A 26057-nucleotide genomic window follows, 5' to 3' on the forward strand; every position below is an offset into this window, starting at 1 on the left:
GTGGCAAAGACTCAATTCCTTAGTTTTAGTTCGTCTTTAAAGTCTTATCCTAATTGTGGGTAACCCTGTATGAAAAATGAACACATTGTTTGGATATCTTATTTCTGAGCTTTATCAAGGTGGAGAGGGGGGGGGGGTCACACTTTAAAATGTCCAAATAGGATGAACATATCACTGCAGGTTAAATGTCTAAAATCAGATATTAGGTGGGCTGCATGGGCTATACAGTATACATACACAATGATAATAATATAAATTTAACCCACGGTAAATAGACATGCATACATTTAATACATTCTGTATGTTTGAAGCACAGTAGGCCGTTACAGTAAAAACATGATATCACATGGGCAGACACAGAACTGCAACAAATATGGTTTAAAAACAACTAGATCTACGTGTACAGTTTACACTATGCAATGTGCACAATTGAAGTTCAATAACGAAATTCTTCCATGGGGGGGGGGGGTAAGTTGGAATCTAAAAATAAAGTAGGAGAATTTTCAAAATATAGATCATTAGCTTTTAAGATCCATTAACCTTAATATATTTATTATCGGGATAGAGCAATAGTTGCATGGGACCCAAAAGCCTCACTTGTAGCTTATTATAAAGACCTTGTCATTTACAGCGTTATATATAACTTTGGAGATCATATTTCACCTAAAATATGGTACAGGGTACAGGCTTTTTAGACCACGCCATTAATAAACAGCTTTAAATAAAAATATAGTTTTCATGTAAATTAAGAAAAAAATGTTGTTTGATAGATCAACGCAATGGAATGGACATTTTTTCCTGCTAATTTTAATTTTGATTGAGTTGGTTCAGCTTTATATATAGAGTTAGCTAACGTTTCAGGGTTAAATCATATTAAGGACCTTTTTGGGACTTAGATTATGGTTTGGATTGGTAACTGTAAACTCAAGGATGCAAGGATTAAGGCTCTGAATGGACCCTGATGCAAAGTTGTAAACTCAATTATACCAAGATTAAGGTTTGGACTGGACCAATATCAGGAACAATCAACAACAAAGTAAGGGTTGACTTAATGAATTTAGGATGATTACGGACTATAGTAAACATAGCCTGTGGGGAAACTAAGATTTAAGTTTGGATTGAATACTGTTGACTTAACAAACCTAAGTTAAAGGATTGGATGGGAGTGGACCCTAAGGAAAGAAAACTAGGATTAAAAATTGGATTGAATACTGTTGACTTCAAGAATCTGAGATTAAGGATTGGATTGGACCCTAAAAACACATAAAACTAAGACATTTTGGATTGAATACTTTTGACATAAAGAATCTGAGGTTAAGGATTGAATTGAACCCTAAACACAAAAGAAAACTGGGCTAAAAGTTTGGATTGAATACTTAATGAATCTAAGAGTAAGGTTTGGATTGTTTATAATTTTATAATTATGGTTTAGTGTAGGGTTGAACTCGAAGCTTTGATGTTTCTAGAGAACTGCTAGATTTCAAGGTAGAATTAGAAAACCTGAAATAATTTATAATTTAATGTATGTATATATTTTAGGTATTTCCTTTTTTTTTAATTTCAGGATACATTTAGTACTTTTAATCAAATTAAGTTTAAAGTCAACTCAACTTAAATAATTCAAGAATATATCTGAACTCAACTTAAAAATGACTTACTGGTCTTGTTGTGTAGTAATTGGTGTTGAGTCCATGGCTAAACCTGTTCCTGACACCATGTACGGAGTCATGTACCCGTTAGTGGAGCCTACAGGCAGACCGGTAATCACAGGACCCAGCCCACCCTGTACAGACAAGTTATTACAATGATTTTTTTATAAACGCTTCGTGGACTCCCACGCCACTTCTTCTTAAAATAGCTAAATATGACCTTTTCTGAAATGATCACGGGAGGTTGCTGTCTTTAAGAAGAAAGGGCGCACAATAGAGTATCAAGAGGAGTATTGACTTGTACAAAACCCAGTTACCCCCCTGACCCCCTTAATTACCCAACTGTAGGGCGGTGGTATAAAATTTACTATGGGAGAATTTGGCCGATTAAACAAAAAGGACAATGATTGTTGTTTTATGTACAGGGTGTTTCGTCAAAAATTACAATTGAGAGATTCTTAAACACGACTTATATGATTTTCAGCAAGGGACATCAGAAAATGTAACTTTTTTACACAATCTTTTTTATTGCAGCAAAGCATTGTTATTTGATAATCTGGAAGTCTCGCATTTTTTTTTGGGGGGGGGGGACTGACTGTTTCCTATAAGCATAATAACAACTTTGCCCTACATGTTCAATCTATTTTTTTAGTAAAAATCTTTTTATCAAAAAAAATATTTTTCCATAAAGCAAGTTTTATCATGGTTATTTGATTTATTTTTGCAACCTTTTGTTTTCATTTATATTATTATCTATACTCTTTTTAGAAAATTGGATTTATATATTTCTTTATTCTAATACCAGAGCAATTGTGTAATTAAGTAAAACCAACATTTTAATTTTAAGATTGTAAGATATCTAAAGTAAAAAGTTGAAAATCTAAAATTGGATTTGTGAATTAAGGTCAAAAACCACAACGAAGCATCTTGAAAACAACATCATTAAATTGGAAATCTTGAGCAGATATGTTTATAGATTTTAATTCCTAACTCTAAAACTAGACTTTAGGCCAATTCGCACCCCAGAAGCAATTTTAGCTTTAATATATTGCTTTTCAAACCTCCATTTTGACTTTTTCATCATAAAACTATCAAAATAGGAAATTTTCTGATTTTAGTGAAGGATAAAAAAATTCAGAAAATAAAATTTGGACCCAATAAGGTTAGTTTTTTTTGTATAAATACCTGATGAGAGGCTTGGAATGGTAGACCCTGAGTCCTGAGACCCAGTAGAGCTGATTGTATAAGTACCTGATGAGAGGATTGGAATGGCAGACCCTGAGTCCTGAGACCCAGTAGAGCTGAGTGTATAAGTAAGTACCTGATGAGAGGATTGGAATGGTAGACCCTGAGTCCTGAGACCCAGTAGAGCTGATTGTATAAGTACCTGATGAGAGGATTGGAATGGAAGACCCTGAGTCCTGAGACCCAGTAGAGCTGATTGTTTAAGTAAGTACCTGATGAGAGGATTGGAATGGTAGACCCTGAGTCCTGAGACCCAGTAGAGCTGAAGTTTGATTTAGGTTCTCTATCACTTCTCCATTTGTACTGAGTCAGGCAAACATTTATACAGTTGTTCACTTCATTCAACTTTACATATTATCTCAGGTTTCAATTTGAAAGTTCATTAACTAATATGCTTCTAGTAGATGGAGCAGTTAGTTGGCAAATGGAATTCCGACTTTAAACCACGAGGGCGGAGAAGGAGGAGAGGGGGGGGGGCGAGGAGGGTAAAAAAATTGTTAATTTATTTCAGCACTATTTCACGCAGAAGTTCGCAGAAAAGGAAGTTGAGTCTTTGCCACAAATTCTGATTTTCTAATACTTTATCTTTGCAACCCAATGTCGAATACCTCAAATATTCCAAACTATGAATTAGGTTAAATCAAATAATCTAAGTTTAGAATATTAAAGGTTTTCATCATAAGGTTGCAAAGATATAGGGTTTAAAAATTTTGAGATTGTGGTAAAGACTCAAATCCTTTCCACAGCAAATTAGCTCTTTCTGAAAAACCTAGTTCAAAGTATTAAAAATTTTCAAAATTCCGGTTTTTCTGAATCACTATGAAAACCAAGACAGATTTAGACATTTGTCTCTTAGGAACATCTTTAAGAGTTAGAAAGGGTGAAATGTGATGCTACGTTAAAATAATAAGGTATCATGAATAATGTATATTTCTAAAAGGATCCAATTAAAAAAGCTTAAGCAGGAAGAGAATGATGATTACGATATCTAAAATTGATTTCAGCCAATTTTAAGAAGCAGTTTTGATTATTTGAATAAATTTTGTTCCTGATTATTTCCATTTCCCGCATTTGTTCTTGTCTGATCTCGTCATTACTGTCAGGGATCAAGTATTTTCGAACTTCCGTCAGAGCATACGCAATCCTATATGGATTCATATTACATCCTTACATCATTGCACTTCGAGTTCGAGGCCACTTTATAATTGTTTATTTCGTAATCATTTCATCGATTATTTTTTCCTTAAAATTGATAGAATACTAAAATATGCATTCAGATCATTTGCCATTACAAGGTGACCCGTTATACATTGGAATAGAGTAAAGATGTTTTGTGAAGCCAGAGCTGAGAACCCCTGTATTGAGAATATTGAGATTAATGCTTGAACTTTATCTTTTGTAAATTTGCAGATTAATCTAATTATTATAGGATATCCTGCAGGGTATTATAGGATCCTCAAATTATCGAGATCGAGTGATCGGGATTAATAGCATCCAGCACAAAAATTCACTGAGCAAGGAACTTTAGAATACTGGATATCGAGATTAATGCTTAATCCTCTCTTTTTCTTAATCTCGAGACTAACTTAATCTTGTACTTGTCGCGTACCAGAAGCCGGTATATTTGAAATTTTGCGCGTCATTTAAGATATATATACAGAAACGGGAAGGACTCTTAATTTTAAAAAACCGGTTTTTGATTTTTCTGTACTTTATCCAAAAAAGAGTGGATTAAGCAAGAAATCAAAAGTGTCCACATTAGATATTCGGATTAAGCAGTCAGGATTAATGGTATCCCATTCTAAAGTTCCCAGCTCTACTTAGATCCCTGAGCTTGAAGTTTACCTGGCGTGTGCTTCAGCAGGCGGAGCAAAGGCTGTTATCTCAACATGTAAATCCTCTTGAAGATGTTGATATTTAGGATCAGCTGATAATCTTAAATCTTCTTCCTTCTGTTTATCCCTCATACTTCCTCTACCCAGCACAGCCATCTTGGTCATAGTGTCCTCCTGCAACCTCTTCATGGAGTTACCCTTTGGACCCAGCAGCTTACCAACAAAATTAAACTAAACACAATATTGTTTTTATCAACTTTTATCAATTTTCATTGGTTTACCATTCGAATCGAAAAATACGGTTCGTATCCCAGCTAGCTGTGACTTTCTATAACAATTTAACCTATTAAACATAAAAAAAAATACGGTCCGTAATCCCAGCTATCTGTCACTTTCTATAACAATTTAACATATTAAACATAAAATACGGTCCATATCCCAGCTGGCTGTGACTTTCTATAACAATTTAACCTATTATACATAAAAAATTCGCAAACATTGTTGTTATGCGTTTAAATAACAAAGCATAAAACAACTCCTTAAATTAAAAGATTATTGAATTATTTACCAAAACACGATTAAAATTAAATAGAAGTGCCCGGATGTATCTCGCCCTGGTTAGTCCAGGGTGTTACTATACAAATAATGAAATATAGAATACCAATATAATTTACCCACTTATTGAAAACCCCGGTTAACTTGAAGGAATGCCACGGCAACTAGACAGAGGGAGAAAGTAAATCTACATCATTGGTACGACTTTGTGACCTGCTAGTTTTTCTAGCATTGATTTTACGCTCAAGTATGAGAAAGCAAAACTTTTTTGCTCTTCTCGATAGATCTTTCTTAAAAGAAGTTATCCTACATGCAATTTAGTTTAGTTTGCCGTGATGCATTTGGACTGACTTTTATGCCGCTAGAGCAAGTTATAAATGATACATGTACACTATAATCAAGAAAAAAAATATTTATAGCTCCTTGACTCCTATAACTTTAGATAGAAAAATTTATAATTGCCTACTTGAAAAATTTAAGTGCACTCGCTACCGTAAAAAAATCAAATATGTTCTAAAAATTTAAAAATTAAATAACTTTTTTCGATGTTTTTGATAATAAATAAAATAGTGTTCATTTTTTCTATAAAAACTTTGATCATAAGAACTAAAATTTTCTGTAATAGAAATTTAAATTTTAATCAAACTTTTTGATGCCGTTTTGGGGTTCGGTTAAAGTGAGATAGGTAGAAAAATTATTTTATAAACTTTTGCAAAGCTAGAGGGCAGTAGGCAAACTTTAGAGAACAACAAATGAGAAATAGGTAATCTCTTTTCCTCAACTTCTAAATTCTTTAAAATTTTCTTTTACCAAATATAACAATCTATGCATATTGCATAAAAAGCATATTATTTTAAGGGATATACAAATGGCGTAAACATTAAATTAAACAGATTGTGTCAGCAATGGATAATAATATGATAATAATAATTATAATAATAATAATAATAACAATAGACTGCCCTTTCCCCACTTTTTAATTGATTTTGGTGCAAATTTTTTAATTAAAAAGTTTGAATTATGTGTCTATCTATCTATGCGAATATTTAGCTATAAAACTGTATTCACTATCAACTAATGGCGGGGTTTTCATAATATTTTCCTAAAGTTTTAAATGTGCTCCAAACTTTACATATTGAAAGTAGTTAAATGAAAATGACGGTGGGGAGTGGGTTCAACCAGTTAGGGAGAAAACTACAGGAATTTGCCACAAACTCAAAATTTATAATCTTTAATTCTTTGCAACATTATCGTGTAAACCTTTCATATTTCAAACTAATATTATTTGAACTAACAGAACTCATAATCTAAAATATTAAAGGTCCAAGAGATATAGTGATTAGAAAATCAGATTTGTTGCAAAGACTCAATTCTTTTGTTAGACTTTGTTTTAGAATATTTTTCTTTATTTTTGTTTTTAAAAGTATTTTTTATTTAAATATTGATGGACGTGGAAAAAGCAATTGAAAGAGGCAGAAATAAAAGTGTTTTAAAAGCCTTTATATGTATATGATAAAGCTCTTCGCTCATATTTATATTTATTATTTATATATTTATATGTTCGCCATAGCTATTTAAACGGCTGGAGCAAATTGGCTGACATTTTTTTAAGGAAACCATAGGTATCCCGGTAAAAAAATGAAATCTATTTTTCAATTGAAATTTTGTCCTTCAAAACTTGAGATCTATTTTTTTCAACGTGTTTTTAAAATTCAACGGGCAACCCCGGGCACTTTAGCTAATATCCATCTAGGTATAGTATCAGGAACATATAAATATATATATATAAAGAAATATTGATTACATTATCTGTGTGTGAAATATTGGTGTCAGATTTGCAGTGTAAGCAACGTTCAAAACTGTCATGAGAGTGATTTAAACACTTACTCTTACAAGGTGTCACATAAACCAGTTATATTATATACAGGGTGTCAAATAAACCAGCTATATCATATACAGGGTGTCACATAAACCAGTTATTTCATATACAGGGTGTCACATAAACCAATTATATCATATACATGGTGTCACATAAACCAATTATATCATATACGTGGTGTGATGGTGTCACATAAACCAGTTATATTATATACAGGGTGTCACATAAACCAGTTATATAATATACAGGGTGTCACATAAACCAGTTATATCATATACATGGTATGATGGTGTCACATAAACCAGTTATATCATATACAGGGTGTCAAATAACTAAGGACTATAAGGTATATTATTATATACAAGATGTCACAAAAAAGATATAAAATTGACAATGTGTGTATAGATGATGTAAGATATGTCTTATATAAAAGGTAGACAATATGATGATTTATTTGGTCTTGCTTAAAAGTCTAATGTCCCGGAATTTTTAAGAGCCTATGATATACGAGTTGTGGCAAATTATGGGTTAATATTGAGAGCATTTCAAATATCAAAATAGTTTTATACACTTTCTTTTAAGTAGAAAAAAGTAGTCTGAATGTCTATTTCTGTTAAAAATAAGAAAAAATGTAAAACCCACAAATCTGATCTTTTTGACCGAAAAAAATGTAAATCATACCTTTGGATGTTCTCTAACAGGTATGAGGGCTCGGACTGTTAGTCTTATCGGTCTCTCGCGGTAAATATCAAAGTATTTAACAGGCTCCCTAGAAAATATTCTTTAAACGGAATTCAGTTTTTGTCACAAACTCTGATATTAATATCACTATATATTTGCATTTCAATACCGGAGCTAGACCATAGATGTTTTAAGCTATGAATTATTTTAGATCAAATAATAATAGTTTGAAATATCAAAGCTTTGCACCATCAGGTTGCAAAGATAAAGCGATTTGAAAATAAGAATTTGTGGCAAAAACGCAGTTCCTTACAGAATTAAAAAAAAACCAGCAGCAATCAATAATAAATAAGTTCGAACTGTTAGTAATTGTAGTATTTTTTGTAACACAGGGGGTGTTAGGATTTTAAAAAATTTGCCCCCCCCCTTTTCCCTTTCAAACAATAAGTATAAGGAATAAGATAATAAAATTACTGTAGGTTAATTGTCTATTTTGACGACAATAATTGAAATGAGGTTTAAATTGTAAAAAAAGATTATTACTCAAAAGTGTGAGCAGGGTGAAAGCTTCTAGGTCCATAATAATGAGTTTTGACGTCATCAAGCTTTTACAGTTTTTAATTCAATAGGAAACCCCATTAGCTTAAATAAAGTTAAAAATATTAGACCACCAAAATTTAGAAGAAAGAATGGCTAAAACAACATCCAGCATAATAGTTTTTTGGCATTGTATTTTATGTATGCATAGGTTTGATGAAAATAAAAACAGGATCCAAAAACGAGTGTTTTAACGACTTTTAGATAACAATTTCTGGACATTTTACAATTTTCATATTATTGAAGCGGTATTTTATCCAAAGCTATATATAAATTTAGCTTGTCTGTCTGTCTGTTTGTATCCAATAAACGTCAAAACGGCTAAACCAGTCAGGCCCAAATTTTGTGTGGGACCTCACGTAGCCCCAGGGAAGGTTTTTGGCCAATCAGACTTTATATATGTAATCTTAAAATATTTTTATCTTAAATTATTTAATTTTGTAAAATTTTGATAATGCGCGAAAAAATATTATAAAATCTGCAAATTAAAAAAAAATTATACTGTACAAAGAGAAAGAAGATGCTCACAGATAAAGCCACAATTAAAAGTTTAGAAAGAAGATGGGCGTAAAGCGCCCTAAAAGCTTAGTAATTATAAATACCAACCCATATATAATTAAAATCTTACATTTTTTTCTCGTTAAACCCCTACTTTGATTAAACTAACCTAAAGCCTGTATTTTTGTTTCCTCCAGACTGAATACAGGCTATCTCTGAAAAAAATTCAAAAGATTAAATTTACAATAATAAAACTATGCTTCAAGTGAGACAAATTCATCCCTTCGACATGCATAATCTTTTAATTAGCACACTCTATAAAAACTTTTACTTTTAAATAATTTTAGTTTGTTAGACTATCATAAAACTTGAATAGACTCTTATAAAACCTTTAAAATCACTTTGAACTAGACAGAAGGAGAAGGTCACATGAACAAATGTATGACTCTAGTTTTGAGTATCAGAAAAGAAAATTTTTCCTGTTACAGCCTAGGAATCCAAAACAGTTTTTCTGTTACATCCTAGAAATCCAAAATAGTTTTCCTGTTCCATCCTATAGAAATCCTAAACAGATATGTTCGTCTCAATGTACGCCAAGGATCGAAAACACAAAGGGTTAAAAGTTCCTTGCAATTACATATTACTCTAATTAGACGTCAAATGTCTAGATCAAAATATCAAAATTCTAAAATCATAAGTTTGTTTTTTAAATATAAAAACCTTTTGCTATTCTTTTAATTTTCTTTAATTTTGATTAGCAGGTAGAACAACTCTGAAAAGTGTTTAATATTTTAGAATCAAGAATCATTTAGTTAAAAACTCTTGATGATGCACTATTGTTTTAAGTGAAATATATTTTTAAGAAAACTGAATAATTTTAGTGACAGTAAGATTAGGATTTGGATACAAATACGATATAAAGTGTATAGCGAGAAAATATTGATATGTGTAACTTAAAAAAAAATTAATAAAATTTCTGAATAAAAGGTTATTATGTGGCATAGACATGAAAAAGTTAAAAACTGCAGAAAACCATGAATAAAATGTATCCGCATCAGTCTTCTATGTATTAAGTCTCATTCATTGTCTGTAACCCAGTTTATGTTTAATAGATGCTACTTATCATATATGTTTAATGTATTGTGTATTATGTATAATATGACCCACACGGTGATTCAGAAACTAATGATAAGAGTCATTAAGATACACATTAAATTGTATTCCATTGAATATGCTTATCATCAAGATGAATAGCTTAATCAGATGTAATTTGATGACATTTAAAAAACAAAAACAAACATTTTTCCACGATACACATGGTTAGCTCTGAGTTGGGAACTCTTGTTTTATGGATTTCGAGATCAATGCTTGATCTTGATCTTTTGTATATCTACAACTAAATTTATTCTTAATTCAAATATCCTGTAACCAGCAAATCTGAAGCCAGGGAATTTTGCGTTCAATCAATGAGAGAACAGAGATATTGCGGTATCCAAATCATCTGATATATTAAGCAGATTATGCGTAGAATTCAGAAGTGCTTACTGTGGATATCAAAAACCAAGCGATCAAAATTATGAGTATTAAACTTTTGTCTGGTAAATATCTAGATCAATGCTTGATCTAGATCTTTTGTTAATCTGCAGATTAATTTAATATCTATAGTTAACTAGCGTAAATAAATGCTAAAAAACCCATAATTTTCAATATTACATTCAAATATGACATGTTATTTCAAATTGGCAGATTTTGTGTCTAATAAATTTTGAACAAAAATTTGGTTAGTTAGACTAAATTTGAAGTTTAAATGGATAGAGTTGAAATACAAAATATTCTGATAAATTATGCAGAATTTGTTATAAAATTTGTCTTGCGAGAACGTTTTATGTATGCAAAATTTGGCAAAAATTCTCTTAATTTTTATTAATTTTCCCATTTGTATTCTATAGTATATGTTAGCTTTCATCGTGGTTACAGTTAGAATTCAGCTTGGATTTCATTGGGATTTCTTTATTCTTGAAAATATTTGTTACCGGGTCTCTCTCTCTCTCTTCAATATCAGGAGAAAGGGTTAAATTTGATTAATTCGAGGGGTGTTTTCAGATTTTAACAAAACTTTTTCTTAGACAAAAAAACCAAGACAGAGGGGTGGGGATGAAAATTTTTTCCCCTCCTCCCCTTCTGACATCATCAGCTTCGTTGTAATTTTTCCTTCACCTACGACAGATTTAGAAATCTTAATCAATTAAAATATTTACTAACGAGATGATTATCCCCTGCAATGGTTGTTACAAGGTGGAGTGCCCGGCGGTGTTCAGGTTTTTATTATAATCTTAGTTTGCTTCCACCGTTTACCTACGCTTGGTATTAAATCATGAGTTTAGCTTAGATCGAGGCGTTGCCCGTGGAATTTAAAAAATTTCCACAAGAAATTAGCCTATGCTATCCCATGGGTTTCATAAAGAAATAATTTGGTCCAACTGTGTCGCCAGCCATAGGTAACATATGTACAAATATATAAACGAGTGAAGAGCTTTATTATATAACAGAAGATGTGACAATGTTTTATTCAGAAAGATCCAGAAAGCTGTGAAAATTATGCATAAAATTTCGTGACCGGGTTGACTTTTATGTTGGTTTACCTTGTTAATCACTAATACTTTTTGTAACCTTAGATAATGCACAATAGTTTAACAAGCTTAGAATTGAAGTAAAAAATCTGAATATAACATTTCATAACGTATTTTCTAAATTTTGTCAGTATTTTTTTTTATATTATTTATTTATTTTTTACAACTTGTTAGTACTAAAATGATATTGAAAAGTGAAAAGCAAGAAATCGTTTTAACACAATTTATTTTCTAAATGAATGATTCTCTAATTAATTCCAAGTCTAATAGTTTTCAACGTGGACAGAAAGTTAAATTTAATGAAAGTATAGGTTTTTTTTCTTTTCCTTGACTTTTCTCTTAACATTTTAATTCACGCTGAACTATTTTTTTTATTATTAAAACTGAAATTTCACGCCTGGATCAAGTTAAAATAAAGGAATAAAATAAATCTTTTATGTTTTCAATCTTAACTTCTATTACTGAAGCTATTTTAAAAAAAAGATACTTTGAATCTCTAATATATATAACCGAATAAATTCTAATATGTAACCGGATAAATTCTAATATGTAACCGGATAAATTCTAATATGTAACCAGATAAATTCTAATATGTAACCGGATAAATTCTAATATTGTAACCGGATAAATTCTAATATGTAAATGGATAAATTCTAATATGTAACCGGATAAATTCTAATATGTAACCGGATAAATTCTAATATGTAAATGGATAAATTCTAATATGTAACCGGATAAATTCTAATATTGTAACCGGATAAATTCTAATATGTAAATGGATAAATTCTAATATGTAACCGGATAAATTCTAAAATGTAACTGGATAAATTTCATTTTCTAATAAAACCAAAACTGGAGACGCTAGGAGGTCACAAAGTCGTACCAGCAATATCGCATACATTTTACCGTCACCTTCGGTTGACAATCCTAGAGATATATTGAAAATAAACTTACCATTTTCTAGAAGCTTTATCGCATGTGATTTAGATTCTGTATTGGATTCCATCGTCTCTTTCTCGGCCTGAAAATAATAATTCAAACTAACTTTTGTTTTCTTTATAAATATAAATTAAGGGGAAACTTTTCAAAACTTGTATTTTTGTTGAAATTCATGAAACAGAAGAAACTTTTTTCAGTCGATTTAATTTCATCCATTCATTTCAAATATCTATCCATCTATCATTCTATCTATCTATCTCTCTATCTATCTATCCTTCTATCTATCTATCTTTTTACCATCATTAAATAAAGTTTACAGCAGTCTCAACTCATCAAAATTCAGCCGAAATTCAATGAATTTACATTTAATTTATAAAGTAAAGAAAGTTCGGTAGAACGGAAGGAATTTTTAAAAGTTCAAAGTGTTCCAAGATTAATGAATCTTTTCACAAGGAGGGGGCCCTTTCATGATAGATGGATACAAGGGGGGGATTTATGAAAAAAGTAGTGAGGAGATCCGAGATAGGTTTATTTGATGCAAGTTAGTGTGCATTATAGTTATATGTATTTATCTTTAATGTTCATTGTGTAATAAAACCAACACTAAACACAAACTTTCTAATCTAATTTTCTAATCCCATTATCTTTCCAACCTGATGCCGTAGCCTTTTGATATTTAGAATCAGTTGATTCAAACAGAAGTTTAAAATATCACTATTAAACGAAAAAAAGTTTGATTTTATTTGGATTAGAAAATTAGAGTTGGTACCTCGAGTATTCAAGGAATTCAAGGAAGAAAGGGTGACTTTTAGAGATAATTTATGAACCCTCAAAATGTCCAAAGATATGGGTTAGGACTGGGCAACGTTCTGTTACAGAACGATAGTTTTGGAAAATTGACGACAAATTCTGCTAAAGAACGAAAACAAGATTATTTGTAAATCGTTAGTCAACGAAATAAACTGTTCATGAAAAAAGGACAAAAAATAAAAAAATAACGAAATGAACTGACTGAAAGAAGTTCGGTTAATAAACGAACGTCCGTCCGGTTAATATTTCTAACTATTAACGAACAGATTGAAAAGTGTCGACCGTACCCCGCCCATGGAGGGGCCGGGGGGGTGGGGACTTCTTTTTGGATTTATATACCCGGGATAAGCATTAAGCAGCCTCCGCGTCGTGTAACAATGTAATATTTTTCTGAATATTGTTCCTTCTTTATTCTTCATGGTTCGTTATTATCCTCAGCCTCAAATATATACAGATATAGGGGGGAACCCGAAACTTTAGACAGAGTTTTAAATTGAAACCCAGTATCGATTACCCGGTTTTATGACTGAATTCAGAGCCCAAAACTTAGGACAAGGTATCGTTATAAAACCCAGTTTTGAAACCCGGATTGTACGAATGGGATTAAACAGTTTTGTGATCAATATCAATATTTTTCTTATCCATTATTTTTATCCATTAAAACCCGAGAACGGAAACTCGAGAGTTTCGTTCAACGATACTCTTTTAAACTTTGGGCTCAAGTGGATGAGGTACTGTGCGGTTAGGTAAAACTGTACAATCTAATAAAACATACAGAATATATATTTTTTAGGATGTTTGTAAGGAAAGGGACCGGTTAGCATTGATTACTGATCTCTTAGAAATATCAGATTTGTCATCAAGCTTTCTATACTTCCTAGAACACAACCCCAATCCAGGAAAAGAGAAAAAATAGAAAACGGAAATTTTAAAAATCCTTGAAGTTTCTTCTCAGAAAATCGATATTTCCCATTTCCTCAACTTTTCATTTGTTCAAACAAAAGAAAGATTTTATCTTCTTCTTTAGGGAAATTCTAATATCTGATTTTACCATCAGTGTAAAGTTAAGTTCTCCGACTAAAAAAGAGAGATCAAGAGTTTTGCTATGATTTTGATATGACATTTAACTTTACAACATTTTTGATACGGTATACGTTTTATATCAAAACTAATCAAATATTTTTTTCCAATGCTATTTCTTTATTGAATTTATTTACTTGCAATCATAATAAAATATTTAATAATAATCAATGCTGACCTGAAGCTCTTTAAGGTACTGTATGTTTATTTCTTCAATCATAGAACTGTTAGATTCACAAGGAGAGGAGGGATAGTTACTAAAAACATAATCATTTTAAAGTGAGATTCATTGTTTTCCAGAATAATAAAATATTTCAGAATTTTCTTATATTTTTATTTAATAAATTTACCTGGAATCTTTTGAATCTAGCGTGAATTCTCCTAAAACATAAAAAAAATAATTTTTTTATATTAATTTTAATTCAATTCATACTTTAGCTTATTCATTCTTCGCCCACTCTTTTTTTCTCAAGTTTCAACTGAGAATAAATTAAAATTTTCATTTATTTTTTCCTGACTGAATGTAAAACCCCTTTGTCAAACGTCAAATATTCCATGTCAAACAAATCTTTTTATTTCGTCCTGTATTGTGTATTTTGACATTTCTACTTGATGACCAAAATGTATAACTGCAGTGTAATGTTTCGGAGTTAGGCATCATACATTTGCCAATTTATAAAATCTAGGAAAGGAAAGAATAGAATAGAAAATCCTTAGAAATGGATTGCATTTGGCTTTCGAAACCTTTTTAACAGATTTTCAACTTTTTCCCATCCGGTGTTCAAACAAAATCCTTTTCATGGATGCTTGGGGAAAAGTTTTTTATATTCTTTCTCATAAAAATGATATTGGTTTGTAAAAACGATTTTTAACTAAAACATCGAATCTTAAAAACATTATTTATGTTTGTAATTCGCCTATATAATGGATTCTTTAGCTGTACAGTGAGAAACAGAAACTCTGGAATAGGATGTCGACTTTTAGACATAAGCTGTGAATTTAAATAGTCCAATATAAACATGAGGCACAGCAATTGTGCAGTGTATACAGACCCATTTTACTTTACAAGTTGTTTAAATAACTTACTAGTAAAGATATTTGGTTAGTACATTTGAATTTCCGTGCCGGGTCAACCTTTCTGGTCCCAGTTTGTACTGTACCGGACAGACATTGGGTTAATGAAGCAGACAATCAACAGGACTAGTTGGTGCAACAAGGTTTTTCCCGAATTTTTCAGACATTTTTTCAAAAACTTTGTGTTAGGTCCATGTGGGGTGTCTAAAGTCATTAACATTTAGGTCTCCATGAAAAAAATCAGAGAGAAATCTCTATAGTAATAAAGTCAGTAGGCCTCTTTGGCCTTCAGGAGAGGGAAAATGCGGGAAAAGGGGGGTAAATGGTATAAGGAGAGGAAGAAATGCATTATGAAATCCAGAATTGAGTTTCCCGACCCAATGTTGATGACTTTAGACACCCCAAATGGACCTAACACAAAGTTTTTGAAAAAATGTCTGAAAAATGCGGGAAAAATTAAGGGAAAAGTTATTTTTCCCCCACTTTGTTTTTGATTGAAAAACTAGATCACAATTCAGGCATGCATGCCAAAAATCAGAGAGAACGGCCCCGGCCCCGGCAGGTTGAATTTGAATATGAAAACTTTTCAATTTATTTCTTTTGTGAGTTTAATCCGATGGGATATTGTGTCCATTTGCATATCTGTCTTTTTGCCCTTATTGTGATACATAGATTACAAGTATGAAAAATGGATAACATGTGAAGCAAATAGAGAAGTTATGAATTTTAAAAAAAATGAAGAAAACTATTTATTTTTTTAGTTAATTGATTTTAAGTTTTTTTTTGCATCCGAGAATCTTAACTTTCAAATCAAACCTCCCCTCTCCTCCCCTAGCACTCTAGATTTAAATCAGATTTTACGGTTATTTAGTCATTGTATTCCAGCACTTTATTCTGCTTTTATTTGTCACAATTCTATCTTGTTTTTTGATGTTTTTACCGATGGCCAAACAGTTTCATTAAAAAAAGTTAAATTCCGATTTAATTTTTTTTTTACTTCAATCGATTTTACTTGCTTCACATTTGCTTCCCTTTCTGTTTTTAAATTTAAAATTTTTTCATTTACTTTTTTCTTTTCCATTTTGTTGTCATTTTTTTATTTGGTTTTCATATTATTGTTCTTTTCTCTCCTCATTGTTTACTTTCTTTCTGCTTTCCTTTTCATTATCTTTATTGCTGTTGCTTTCATGATTTGAGTCATATACCATACTTCAAGTTGAGAAATGAAAGCACATAAGAACAAGAAATTGTAAGAAGTAGGAAAGGAGCAGAAAAAGATGAAGGTTTTGAGACTTAACCAACCATATGGATAATTAGACGAAACAAAACAAAATTGAAGAATCAAATAAAAAGTATAGTGCATAGAAATTACAGGTATAATAAATAGATTAAAAGTATGGAAAATAAATAACATGTGATGCAAATAGATTGTGATACTGTGATACATAGATTACAAGCATGGAAAATGGATAACATGTGAAGCAAATAGATTGTGATACTGTGATACATAGATTACAAGTATGGAAAATAAATAACATGTGAAGCAAATAGATTGTGATACTGTGATACATAGATTACAAGTATGGAAAATGGATAAGAAGTCGTGCAGTAAACTGATTAGACTTATGTAATAAATAGATTATAAATGTTGTAAATAGATTTATGTATGAGGCATTGAAAAAAGTAAAAGTCTAGCAAACAGAACAAAATTGAGGATAATAGATTGAAACTGTGATAGAATAAAATATCAAATAGTGGTAATCTATTTTTTCTATTACTTCTTTAAAGTAGTGCTTACCCCCCCCCCCCCCCCNGTGTCTATATTTTATATCCTATATTCTATAGTATTGCATGTTCTACCAAACTTGTTGTTTAACAAACTTTAGGTTTCTATCAAACAAGTCTAACTATCTAAACATCTAACTAACAAACTTACTATCTATCTAACTATCTAACCATATAACTAACAAACTTACTATCTATCTAACTAGCTCACTAGCTTACTATATAACTATCTAACTACATAACCATCTAACTATCTTACTATCTAACCATCTAACCATTTATTCATCTAACCATCTAACTATCTAACCATCTAACCATCTAACCATCTAACCATCTAACCATCTAACCATCTAATTATCTAACTATCTAACTATCTAACCATCTAAGCATCTAACCATCTAACCATCTAACCATCTAACCATCTAACCATATAACCATCTAATAATCTATCCATCTAACCATCTAACCATCTAATCATCTAATCATCTAACCGTCTAACCGTCTAACCATCTAACCATCTAACCATCAAACCAACTAACCATCTAACCATCTAACCATCTGGCCATCTACCATCTAACCATCTAACCATCTAACCATCTAACCATCTAACCATCTAAACATCTAACCATCCAACAATCTATCCATCTAACCATCTAACCATCTGATTATTATAACCATCTAACCATCTAACCGTCTAACCATCTAACCATCTAACCATCTAACCATTTAACCATCTAACCATCTAACGATCTGGCCATCTAACCATCTAACCATCTAACCATCTAACCATCTAACCATCTAACCATCTAACCATCTAACATCTAACCATCTAACAATCTAACCATCTAACCATCTAACTATCTAACCAGCAAACCATCTGGCCATATAACCATCTAACCATCTCATTAACTAACTATCTAAGTTTGAGCTATGTATCACCTGGTGAGCTAGTTACAGTAGCTGGTATTGGTCCGCCACTAACAGATGATGAAACAGCTGTTGAACAAACAGCTGAAGAGCCAAGCTTAGAAGACACCAACTGGGGCGTACTCACAAGGTGTGCCTGGGACGTCATCTGTGCAACAGCTGACGACAGATGAGATTGTGATGTTAGCTGTGCCACCGCTGACGACAGATGAGATTGTGATGTTAACTGTGCCACCGCCGAAGACAGCTGAGATTGTGAAGTCAGCTGTGCAACGGCTGACGACAGCTGATTGACCTGCATAGCGGCTGATTGCCACGGGTAGGCATAGGCTGCAGGACCAGGCATACTGAACAAAAAATTAAATAATATAAATTCAACTTGATCTTTTAACTTAACTTAAAATTTAAGGTTTTTTCCACTGTTTTAAGAAATATTAATCAATTTTCTTTATGTACAGTAAAAGCATTTTAAGGTTTTGTAAGATTTTTTATTATGTTAATACCTAAACTTGATAACGTAAAATATCAGTTCACCATAATAAGTTGCTTTTATAATGTCTGTTTAAAAGACATCGTTTTCCCCTTCTAGCTGATTTGTTGAATGAGATGAAACTTCAATTTAGAATTTGCATAGGTTCGGCCCCGGCCCCGGCAGGTTGAATTTGAATATGAAAACTTTTCAATTTATTTCTTTTGTGAGTTTAATCCGATGGGATATTGTGTCCATTTGCAATAAATAACATGTGAAGCAAATAGATTGTGATACTGTGATACANTTATATATTCCACAGAATAAGATATTTTTGTATAAAGGAGGAATTGAGACACCTAAATGAATATAGTTACTGTAAAGATCAACGTGTCAAACATTTTAACATGATTTTAATGATTGGTACCCATGCTTTCAATATTTGGCTTCAGCAAAAAAATATATGTTTCAGAATCATATAAAAGTTCAAATCATTTCGAGTTCGAATTAAGAAATGAAGCTGACCAAGAAGTAAATTTATAATCTGAGGTCAATTCCAAAAGTTTTATGGGTCTCTCTGTATTATGATTCCTAGATTAAAGAATTACCAATGGTTAAACGTGAAGGAGTGTCCAGCTCCTAACCCTGCCCAATAAATTCAATTTAAAAGAGGGAGATTCCGGGGGAATAAATGTTAATGGTCTAATTCATTCCTTGGCCAACATGAACCCACATCCTCACACAGATTCTAGTTTAAACCTAGACCTACAGATTCTAGTTTAAACCTATACCTGCAGATTCTAGTTTAAACCTATACCTGCAGATTCTAGTTTAAACCTATACCTGCAGATTCTAGTTTAAACCTATACCTGCAGATTCTAGTTTAAACCTATACCTGCAGATTCTAGTTTAAACCTATACCTGCAGATTCTAGTTTAAACCTATACCTGCAGATTCTAGTTTAAACCTAAACCTGCAGATTTAACCACAAAATATCAAGAGGAAACACTTTTTGATCTTAAAATGACTAAAGGCAAAATTTCAAGTGACCTTCCATTTAAAGAGGTGAATATCTAATTCACAACGGTACCCTTAAAACCTTTGACTGATCAAAGATGTCAGACTCTCTTTAATGAAAATTACTTTTACCGTAAATTGGTTGATATTTTCAAGGAACGCTAGATAACGAATCAGCTGAAAAAAATACAGTTTTACTTTCGTAAAGATAGTTTGCTATGATATTTCTATAGCAATGCTATCTCGTGATATGAAAAGAAAACATCATAATTTTGGTAATGCATCATAATAAACACATAGTGATATGAAATTCATCATAAGAAACAAGTTTATCATGACATATAAAGACATCTTATGATATTGAATATAGTTTTTTAACAAATTATGATGTAGAATTATCGATATCTTTATGCAATTTAAATTTGCAATTGAAAAATGAAAAAAAAATCTGATTCAGGCAGACTGTAGACAGATTAGGTAAGATTATGGAAACAGATCTGCATAACTCTCTTTGTTGTTTTAGACTCTAAGTTTTAATCTTGAATAAAATTAGTTTTGATTCTAATTATATCCCTACGAAAATATTACAATCAATGTGACGAGAAAACTTAAAACATTTTGTCCGTAAGGGAACAGATTAAATTATATATCTACATATGCAGTTAGAATATTTGTACGTGCTTAAGAGAGCATGTATTTGAATTTTTCTTTATTTTTACGACCTAATTTAATTCTACGTTTTTTCAGAGGTTTTTTTGCAATCTTGCATGCCATTACAGGCAAAATTGTCATAAGTTTACAAGAAAGATTATCGAAAGCAAAAGTTCTAGGACACCCTGTAGAGTTTATATCCTAGAATCTAGAGTTCTAGGACACCCTGCAGAGTGTATATATCTTAGAGTTCAGAGTTCTAGGACACTCTGTAGAGTGTATATCCTAGAATCTAGAGTTTTAGGACACCCTGTAGAGTGAATATGTCTTAGAGTTCAGAGTTCTAGGACACTCTGTAGAGTTTATATCCTAGAGTCTAGCAATCTAGGACACCCTGTCAAGTTTATGCCATAGAGTCTGAGGTTCTAAGACACCCTTTAGTGTGTAAATCCTAGTGTCTAGAGTTCTAAGAAACCCTGTAGACAGTAGATCCTAAAGTATAGATATCCCTGAAGAGCATACGCTCTAGAATCTTTAAGTTTATATGACACCCTGTATAGTAAAGTCCTAGAATCTAACGTTCTAGGACACCCTTTAGAGTGTATATACTAGAGCCTAGAGTTCTTGGACACCTTGTAAGTTTCAAATTCTATGAAGTCTTTAAATCTGGTACACCCTGTAGCGTGAAGGTCACAGAGTCTATAAATCTGGTACACCCTGTAAAGTGTAGAATGAAGAGCTTGAAGTCTAGACAATTTTATCCCTTTATTCAATCTTCTATATCTATATTTAAACGATTCGAAAAAGGTGCAAAAAACATTTCAAAATCTGAATAATAATAAAACATTTTCAAATTTAACGCTTCAGTGTTCCAACTATTTTCTAAAGAAACATCAGCTATGATTTGATAAGTTGATCCTTTAAGTTTACTGTTCTATACAAGACAGAGTAATTTTCTCATAACTATATAGACCGTACAATAAAAGTTACATCAGTAACTTTTCCTTCCAAATAAAAGATCGATTATCAATACTCCCCCCTAGCCGGATAAAAAGCTTTATATATTTCCTCAAGTCAGATATCTGTAATGCAGAGATACAGTGGCCATTAGAATTAAATTTTTTGATGCCACATGAAAACCCAGAACATATAAATTTACTTCTAAAGAGCAAATAAAATATAATTTACATCGTCTACTTTATTTTGTTGACCACTTTACTTAATTAGGCAAAGACACAATTTGAAAAATGAAGAACAAGGCATAGAAGATTTTTATCGAAAATTTTAAATTCGGAATTTAACCTTTTGACTTGTGAGTAGTTTACACTGACAAAGCTTTAATCTTAACTGCACAGTAAAGTATCTAATAGATGCTCACCGATTAGAAATAAGTAGCTTCTAGCTGTTTCTAGTCTAGTATAATTCTACAATTATACTAATAAATGGGATTTCTACCGCCCATCTGGGACTAATTTCAGAAAAGGGAAACTTTCCATTTAAAGAAAATTAAACTTGGAAAAATTCAAAAAGATTATATTAATTATAATATTTTGTAAGAAATGAAAAGTCAGATTCAAATCTGTTTGACCTGAAATGCAGCTTCTATAAATATTCTATAAATATATTGTTTTAATTTTGAAAAAACACCATTGAAAACAAAAAATATGAAAAATCTTGAAATTGGCTGCCATAACGCTTTTCTGTAATGGCGGAAGGAATGTTTACCTGGAATGGGCTAAACTAAAGTTTACATGGAATGAGCTAAACTAAAATTTACCTGGAATGGGCTGAACTAAAGTTTACCTGGAATGGGCTGGACTAAAATTTACCTGGAATGGACTGAACTAAAATTTACCTGGAATGGGCTGGACTAAAGCTTAAAGGAACGGGCTGAACTAAAAATTTACCTGGAATGGGTTGGAATAAAGCTTAAAGTAACGGGCTGAACTAAAAATTTACCTGGAACGGGCTGAACTAGAATTTACCTGGAAGGGGCTGAAGGAAGGTTTACCTGGAATGGGCTGAACTAAAGTTTACCTGGAATGGGCTGAACTAAAGTTTACCTGGAATGGGCTGAACTAAAATTTACTTGGAATGGGCTGGACTAAAATTTACCTGGAATGGACTGAACTAAAATTTACCTGGAATGGGTTGGACTAAAGTTTACATGGAATGGACTGAATTAATGTTTACCTGGAATGGACTGAATTAATGTTTACCTGGATTGTGCTGTATTATAGCCTTGAGTAAGGTTCTGCAGAAGAAGAGGGTTATAGACCCCGCCTACTTATTAGACAAAATATTCAACTCAAATGTTTAGTTTAATACTAACATTTAACAACTGACCTTTTCCGAACATTCTCTTAGTCGATATTTTTATACTGAATTTAACATAAAAATGAAAAACGGAGAGGAAAAGGGTTGTTTTTACAATTTTGATATTTGTACACGATAAACATTTATGCATGAGCTTAAAATCTGTAAGAAAAACTCCTACCGATAATGATATTGTTTTCCCATTGTTTCTCTAGTTTACGATCTGCATGGGATAGCATGCTAATGATCTTAACAAGGAGATGACATGCACAAGATGGGGGGATAGGGGGGAAGGGAGGAAGAGAGGAGGGTAGGGAGAGATCTATCCAAGACAGAAAAAAGGACAGAAAAGAATAGAATATGAAGGGGGGCCCCGGGGGAGGGGGGGGTTGCGTTCAAGTGAAATAGGGAGGGATATATCATAAAAATAATAAGAGATAGGACTTAGGAGGGAGTGATTTAGGAGGCGGGCAAAAACATGAAGAAGGGAGAGGAGAAGGGTAATAATGTGAAGGTTAAAGGGAATACAGAATTAAGGCGGGCAATAATAACAAGGTGAGAGGGATACAGGAGGGGGGTATAATATGAAGATGGTAGGGATACAGGAGGTGGGCAATGATGTGAAGCAGGGACTGATACAGGAAACGCGGGTAATAATTTGAAGCAAGGAGGGAAAATGCGGCGGGTAATAATGTGAAGCAAGGAGGGATAATAATGTCAGGAAGGGAGGGACATGTCATTTTGTAACAAATTCTCTGCGGTCAACATGTTGTCAAAACAAATATGAAAACAAATTCTTTCAGGAGGATATATTTGTAATTTCAGTAATTAATAGTTCATATGGAAATACCTTTCTGCATTCTTTTCAATTTTAAATGATTTAATCTGTTAAGGGGGGGGGGGAAATATTTCAAGTAATCCAGTATTGAAGAGTAAGACCAATTAAACTACAATGTTTTCCACTAAAAATGTCGTCTTCTTAAAGTATTTGCCCCGGAATTTATTAATAAACCTTTATTTACAGGAATAATTCTCGATACGTCGATATCAATGATACATCTGGTATTTTCAAAATGTGGATTGCCTTATTGTGCGCTCAAATTATCGCAGGAATGCAGATTTTTGTTTAAATTTAAATTTATAAAAAAAAACAGTAATTACATTTTGGAAATCGTTTTTTATACACACTTTCTACTTTCTACTGCAATTATCAAAATTATACACTGTTAGGGACAATATAGCTACCACATTATTGATCAGATAAAGGTTTATGAAGGGTACCGTTGTGTATCGGGCAATGCCCCTCTTTTAATGGTAGATCACTTTAAAATACGATCCAGTCTCTTAAAAAAGTATAATGTTGAAATCAATGACGACGTTTGGTATTTACAATCTCTTCAAGTAAACTAGATAAATTTGTTAAAAAATTATTTAGTCTTTATATTTACAATCTCTTCCAGTAAACTAGATACAATTGTTAAAAAATTATTTAGCCTTTATATTTACAATCTCTTCCAGTAAACTAGATAAATTTGTAAAAAATTATTTATCCTTTATATTTACAATCTCTTCCAGTAAACTAGATACATTTGTTAAAAATTATTTATCCTTTATGTATGTATGTCACCTTGTCAAATAGTTTAATTATATCTGACACATCTTGACGGCAAGGCTCAAAACTGCTCTGGTTTTTACCCTCCATGAAAAAGTTGACGTTTTTGAATTGTAAATTGTGAAAGTATGTTTGCAGAGAACCGGGCAGGTAATGAAACTAATCTGAGTAGTTCATCAGCCGGATATTTCAGAACATTTAGGACAGCAAAATACGTGGGGCGGAGGGGGGGGGGTTGCAAATCTTAAATTTTCGCAATTTTTCAAAATTGCCGATTTTTTAATCATGAATTGCAAAAACACCCCTGCGACCTGCGTGCTGCAACGCCTAACGAAATTACAAAATCTTTGTTCGAAGTTATGAATAAAATGTTTGTAATTTTGAAATGCTTTCGTTAAGTTCGATATTTTTAACAAAGTGTTCGGTTTTCGTCTAACAGTCCGTCTGTGTCAAGTTAAAGTCTAATGTATCAGTCTCAATTTTGCACAAAGTAATAAAATTAATTTTGTCTCGAAAAGTGGCAGCAGATTGAATTCTTTGTAAAATCAAGAAAACAAATATTTAAACCTTTTTATGTTGTTTTTAACATAAATATACCTGATATCGAAATATTTGATAATTAACTTGACATTTTCAAATTTTTAGAAGTAGAGAACAACCAAGTATTTCAGATGTAAAATACAGCAAATCAATTGATTAGCAAGGACTTTTTTCGCAGTTTTACATTAAAGAAACTGTTAACGGAATTTCAAGTGGCTTCATGGAAAGTAGTAAACCCACGGTTGAAAATAATCAGTTGTAAAATTTATAAACATTAATGTTTAATTCATAAGTCATTAAACAAAACAAAGCTTTTAAGGATACCATTGTGAATCGTACATTGCCATCTTTGCACTTTAAAAGCTTTTAAATTCTAAAATAGTTTTTAAATTGAATATATTTTCCTAGCATATTAGAATACGGGTTGATGTAAGAGTGAACAACCATCTATAGTTTTAAACCATTCTTCACTTGAAAATTTATTCACAATTTATTTTTGGATTTTGGTAGATTTTCGGTTATTAGTTCATCACTGTTAGTATCTATCGCTTTATGTGATATGGTACGGTTTCTAGCTCTAGGTATAGGTTAGGTCTGAATATCCTTAGCTCCAGGTAAAGGTTAGTTCTGAATATCCCTAGCTCCAGGTATAGGTTAGGTCTGAATATCCCTAGCTCCAGGTATAGGTTAGTTCTGAATATCTCTAGCTCCGGGTATAGATCAGGTTAAGGATAGATGCTCCTAGCTCCAGGTATAGATAAAGACTGAGGATAAATACTCCGTCCCGACTCAAGGTTTAAGAGAACTGAGAGATTAAAACCTCCCGGCTCCGGTGTGTTCCTCTCCACCTCTCTACACCGTAGAAGGAGTCCGGAGCCATGGTCACCAAACATAGACAAACCTTCAACCGTTTTCCATCAAATCTTCTTCAATCAATCAATTAGGCTCGCCTTGTCCAAAATCAAATTAAATGGGAATCTCATTAAAAATTTAATTTAGTTGTAAAGAAAATTCAACAAAGGAAAAACTAAATTCTATTTTCTTAAAAATTCTCAAATACAATTGTGAAGATCAAAATAAATATAATTGTTAAAGTGAATGGAATTGTTTCAGCTTAAAACTGATCCTTTCCCGTCCACTTTAAATCCTTCACTAATCCATCATTCTTAACTGCACAGGGGATACAAAGAAATAGGGATCCATTGTTATTTAAGGGACTGTTGCATAATTTGATGTAATTTCAAATAATCCTCCATTAATTCTCAATT

At 32.0% G+C, this 26057-nt stretch overlaps 1 protein-coding gene across 1 annotated transcript; it reads right to left on the reverse strand.

Moving 5' to 3' along the window:
- Positions 1-25693, reverse strand: LOC111700150 (KH domain-containing, RNA-binding, signal transduction-associated protein 3). The gene is made up of 13 exons (XM_023470976.1): positions 25194-25693; positions 22541-22604; positions 18197-18531; positions 14749-14779; positions 14577-14655; positions 12524-12590; positions 9109-9154; positions 7845-7932; positions 4740-4960; positions 3943-4038; positions 3107-3197; positions 1659-1783; positions 1-1500 (listed from the first exon to the last, which is right to left on the reverse strand). Exons 1-13 carry the CDS (start codon positions 25234-25236, stop codon positions 1422-1424), a joined length of 1365 nt encoding a protein of 454 aa, XP_023326744.1. The 5' UTR covers positions 25237-25693; the 3' UTR covers positions 1-1421.
- Between the last annotated feature and the right edge of the window lie 364 nt (positions 25694-26057).

This window comes from Eurytemora carolleeae, unplaced genomic scaffold (assembly GCF_000591075.1).
Source record: "Eurytemora carolleeae unplaced genomic scaffold, Eaff_2.0 scaffold342, whole genome shotgun sequence".
NCBI classification, from domain to species: domain Eukaryota; kingdom Metazoa; phylum Arthropoda; class Copepoda; order Calanoida; family Temoridae; genus Eurytemora; species Eurytemora carolleeae.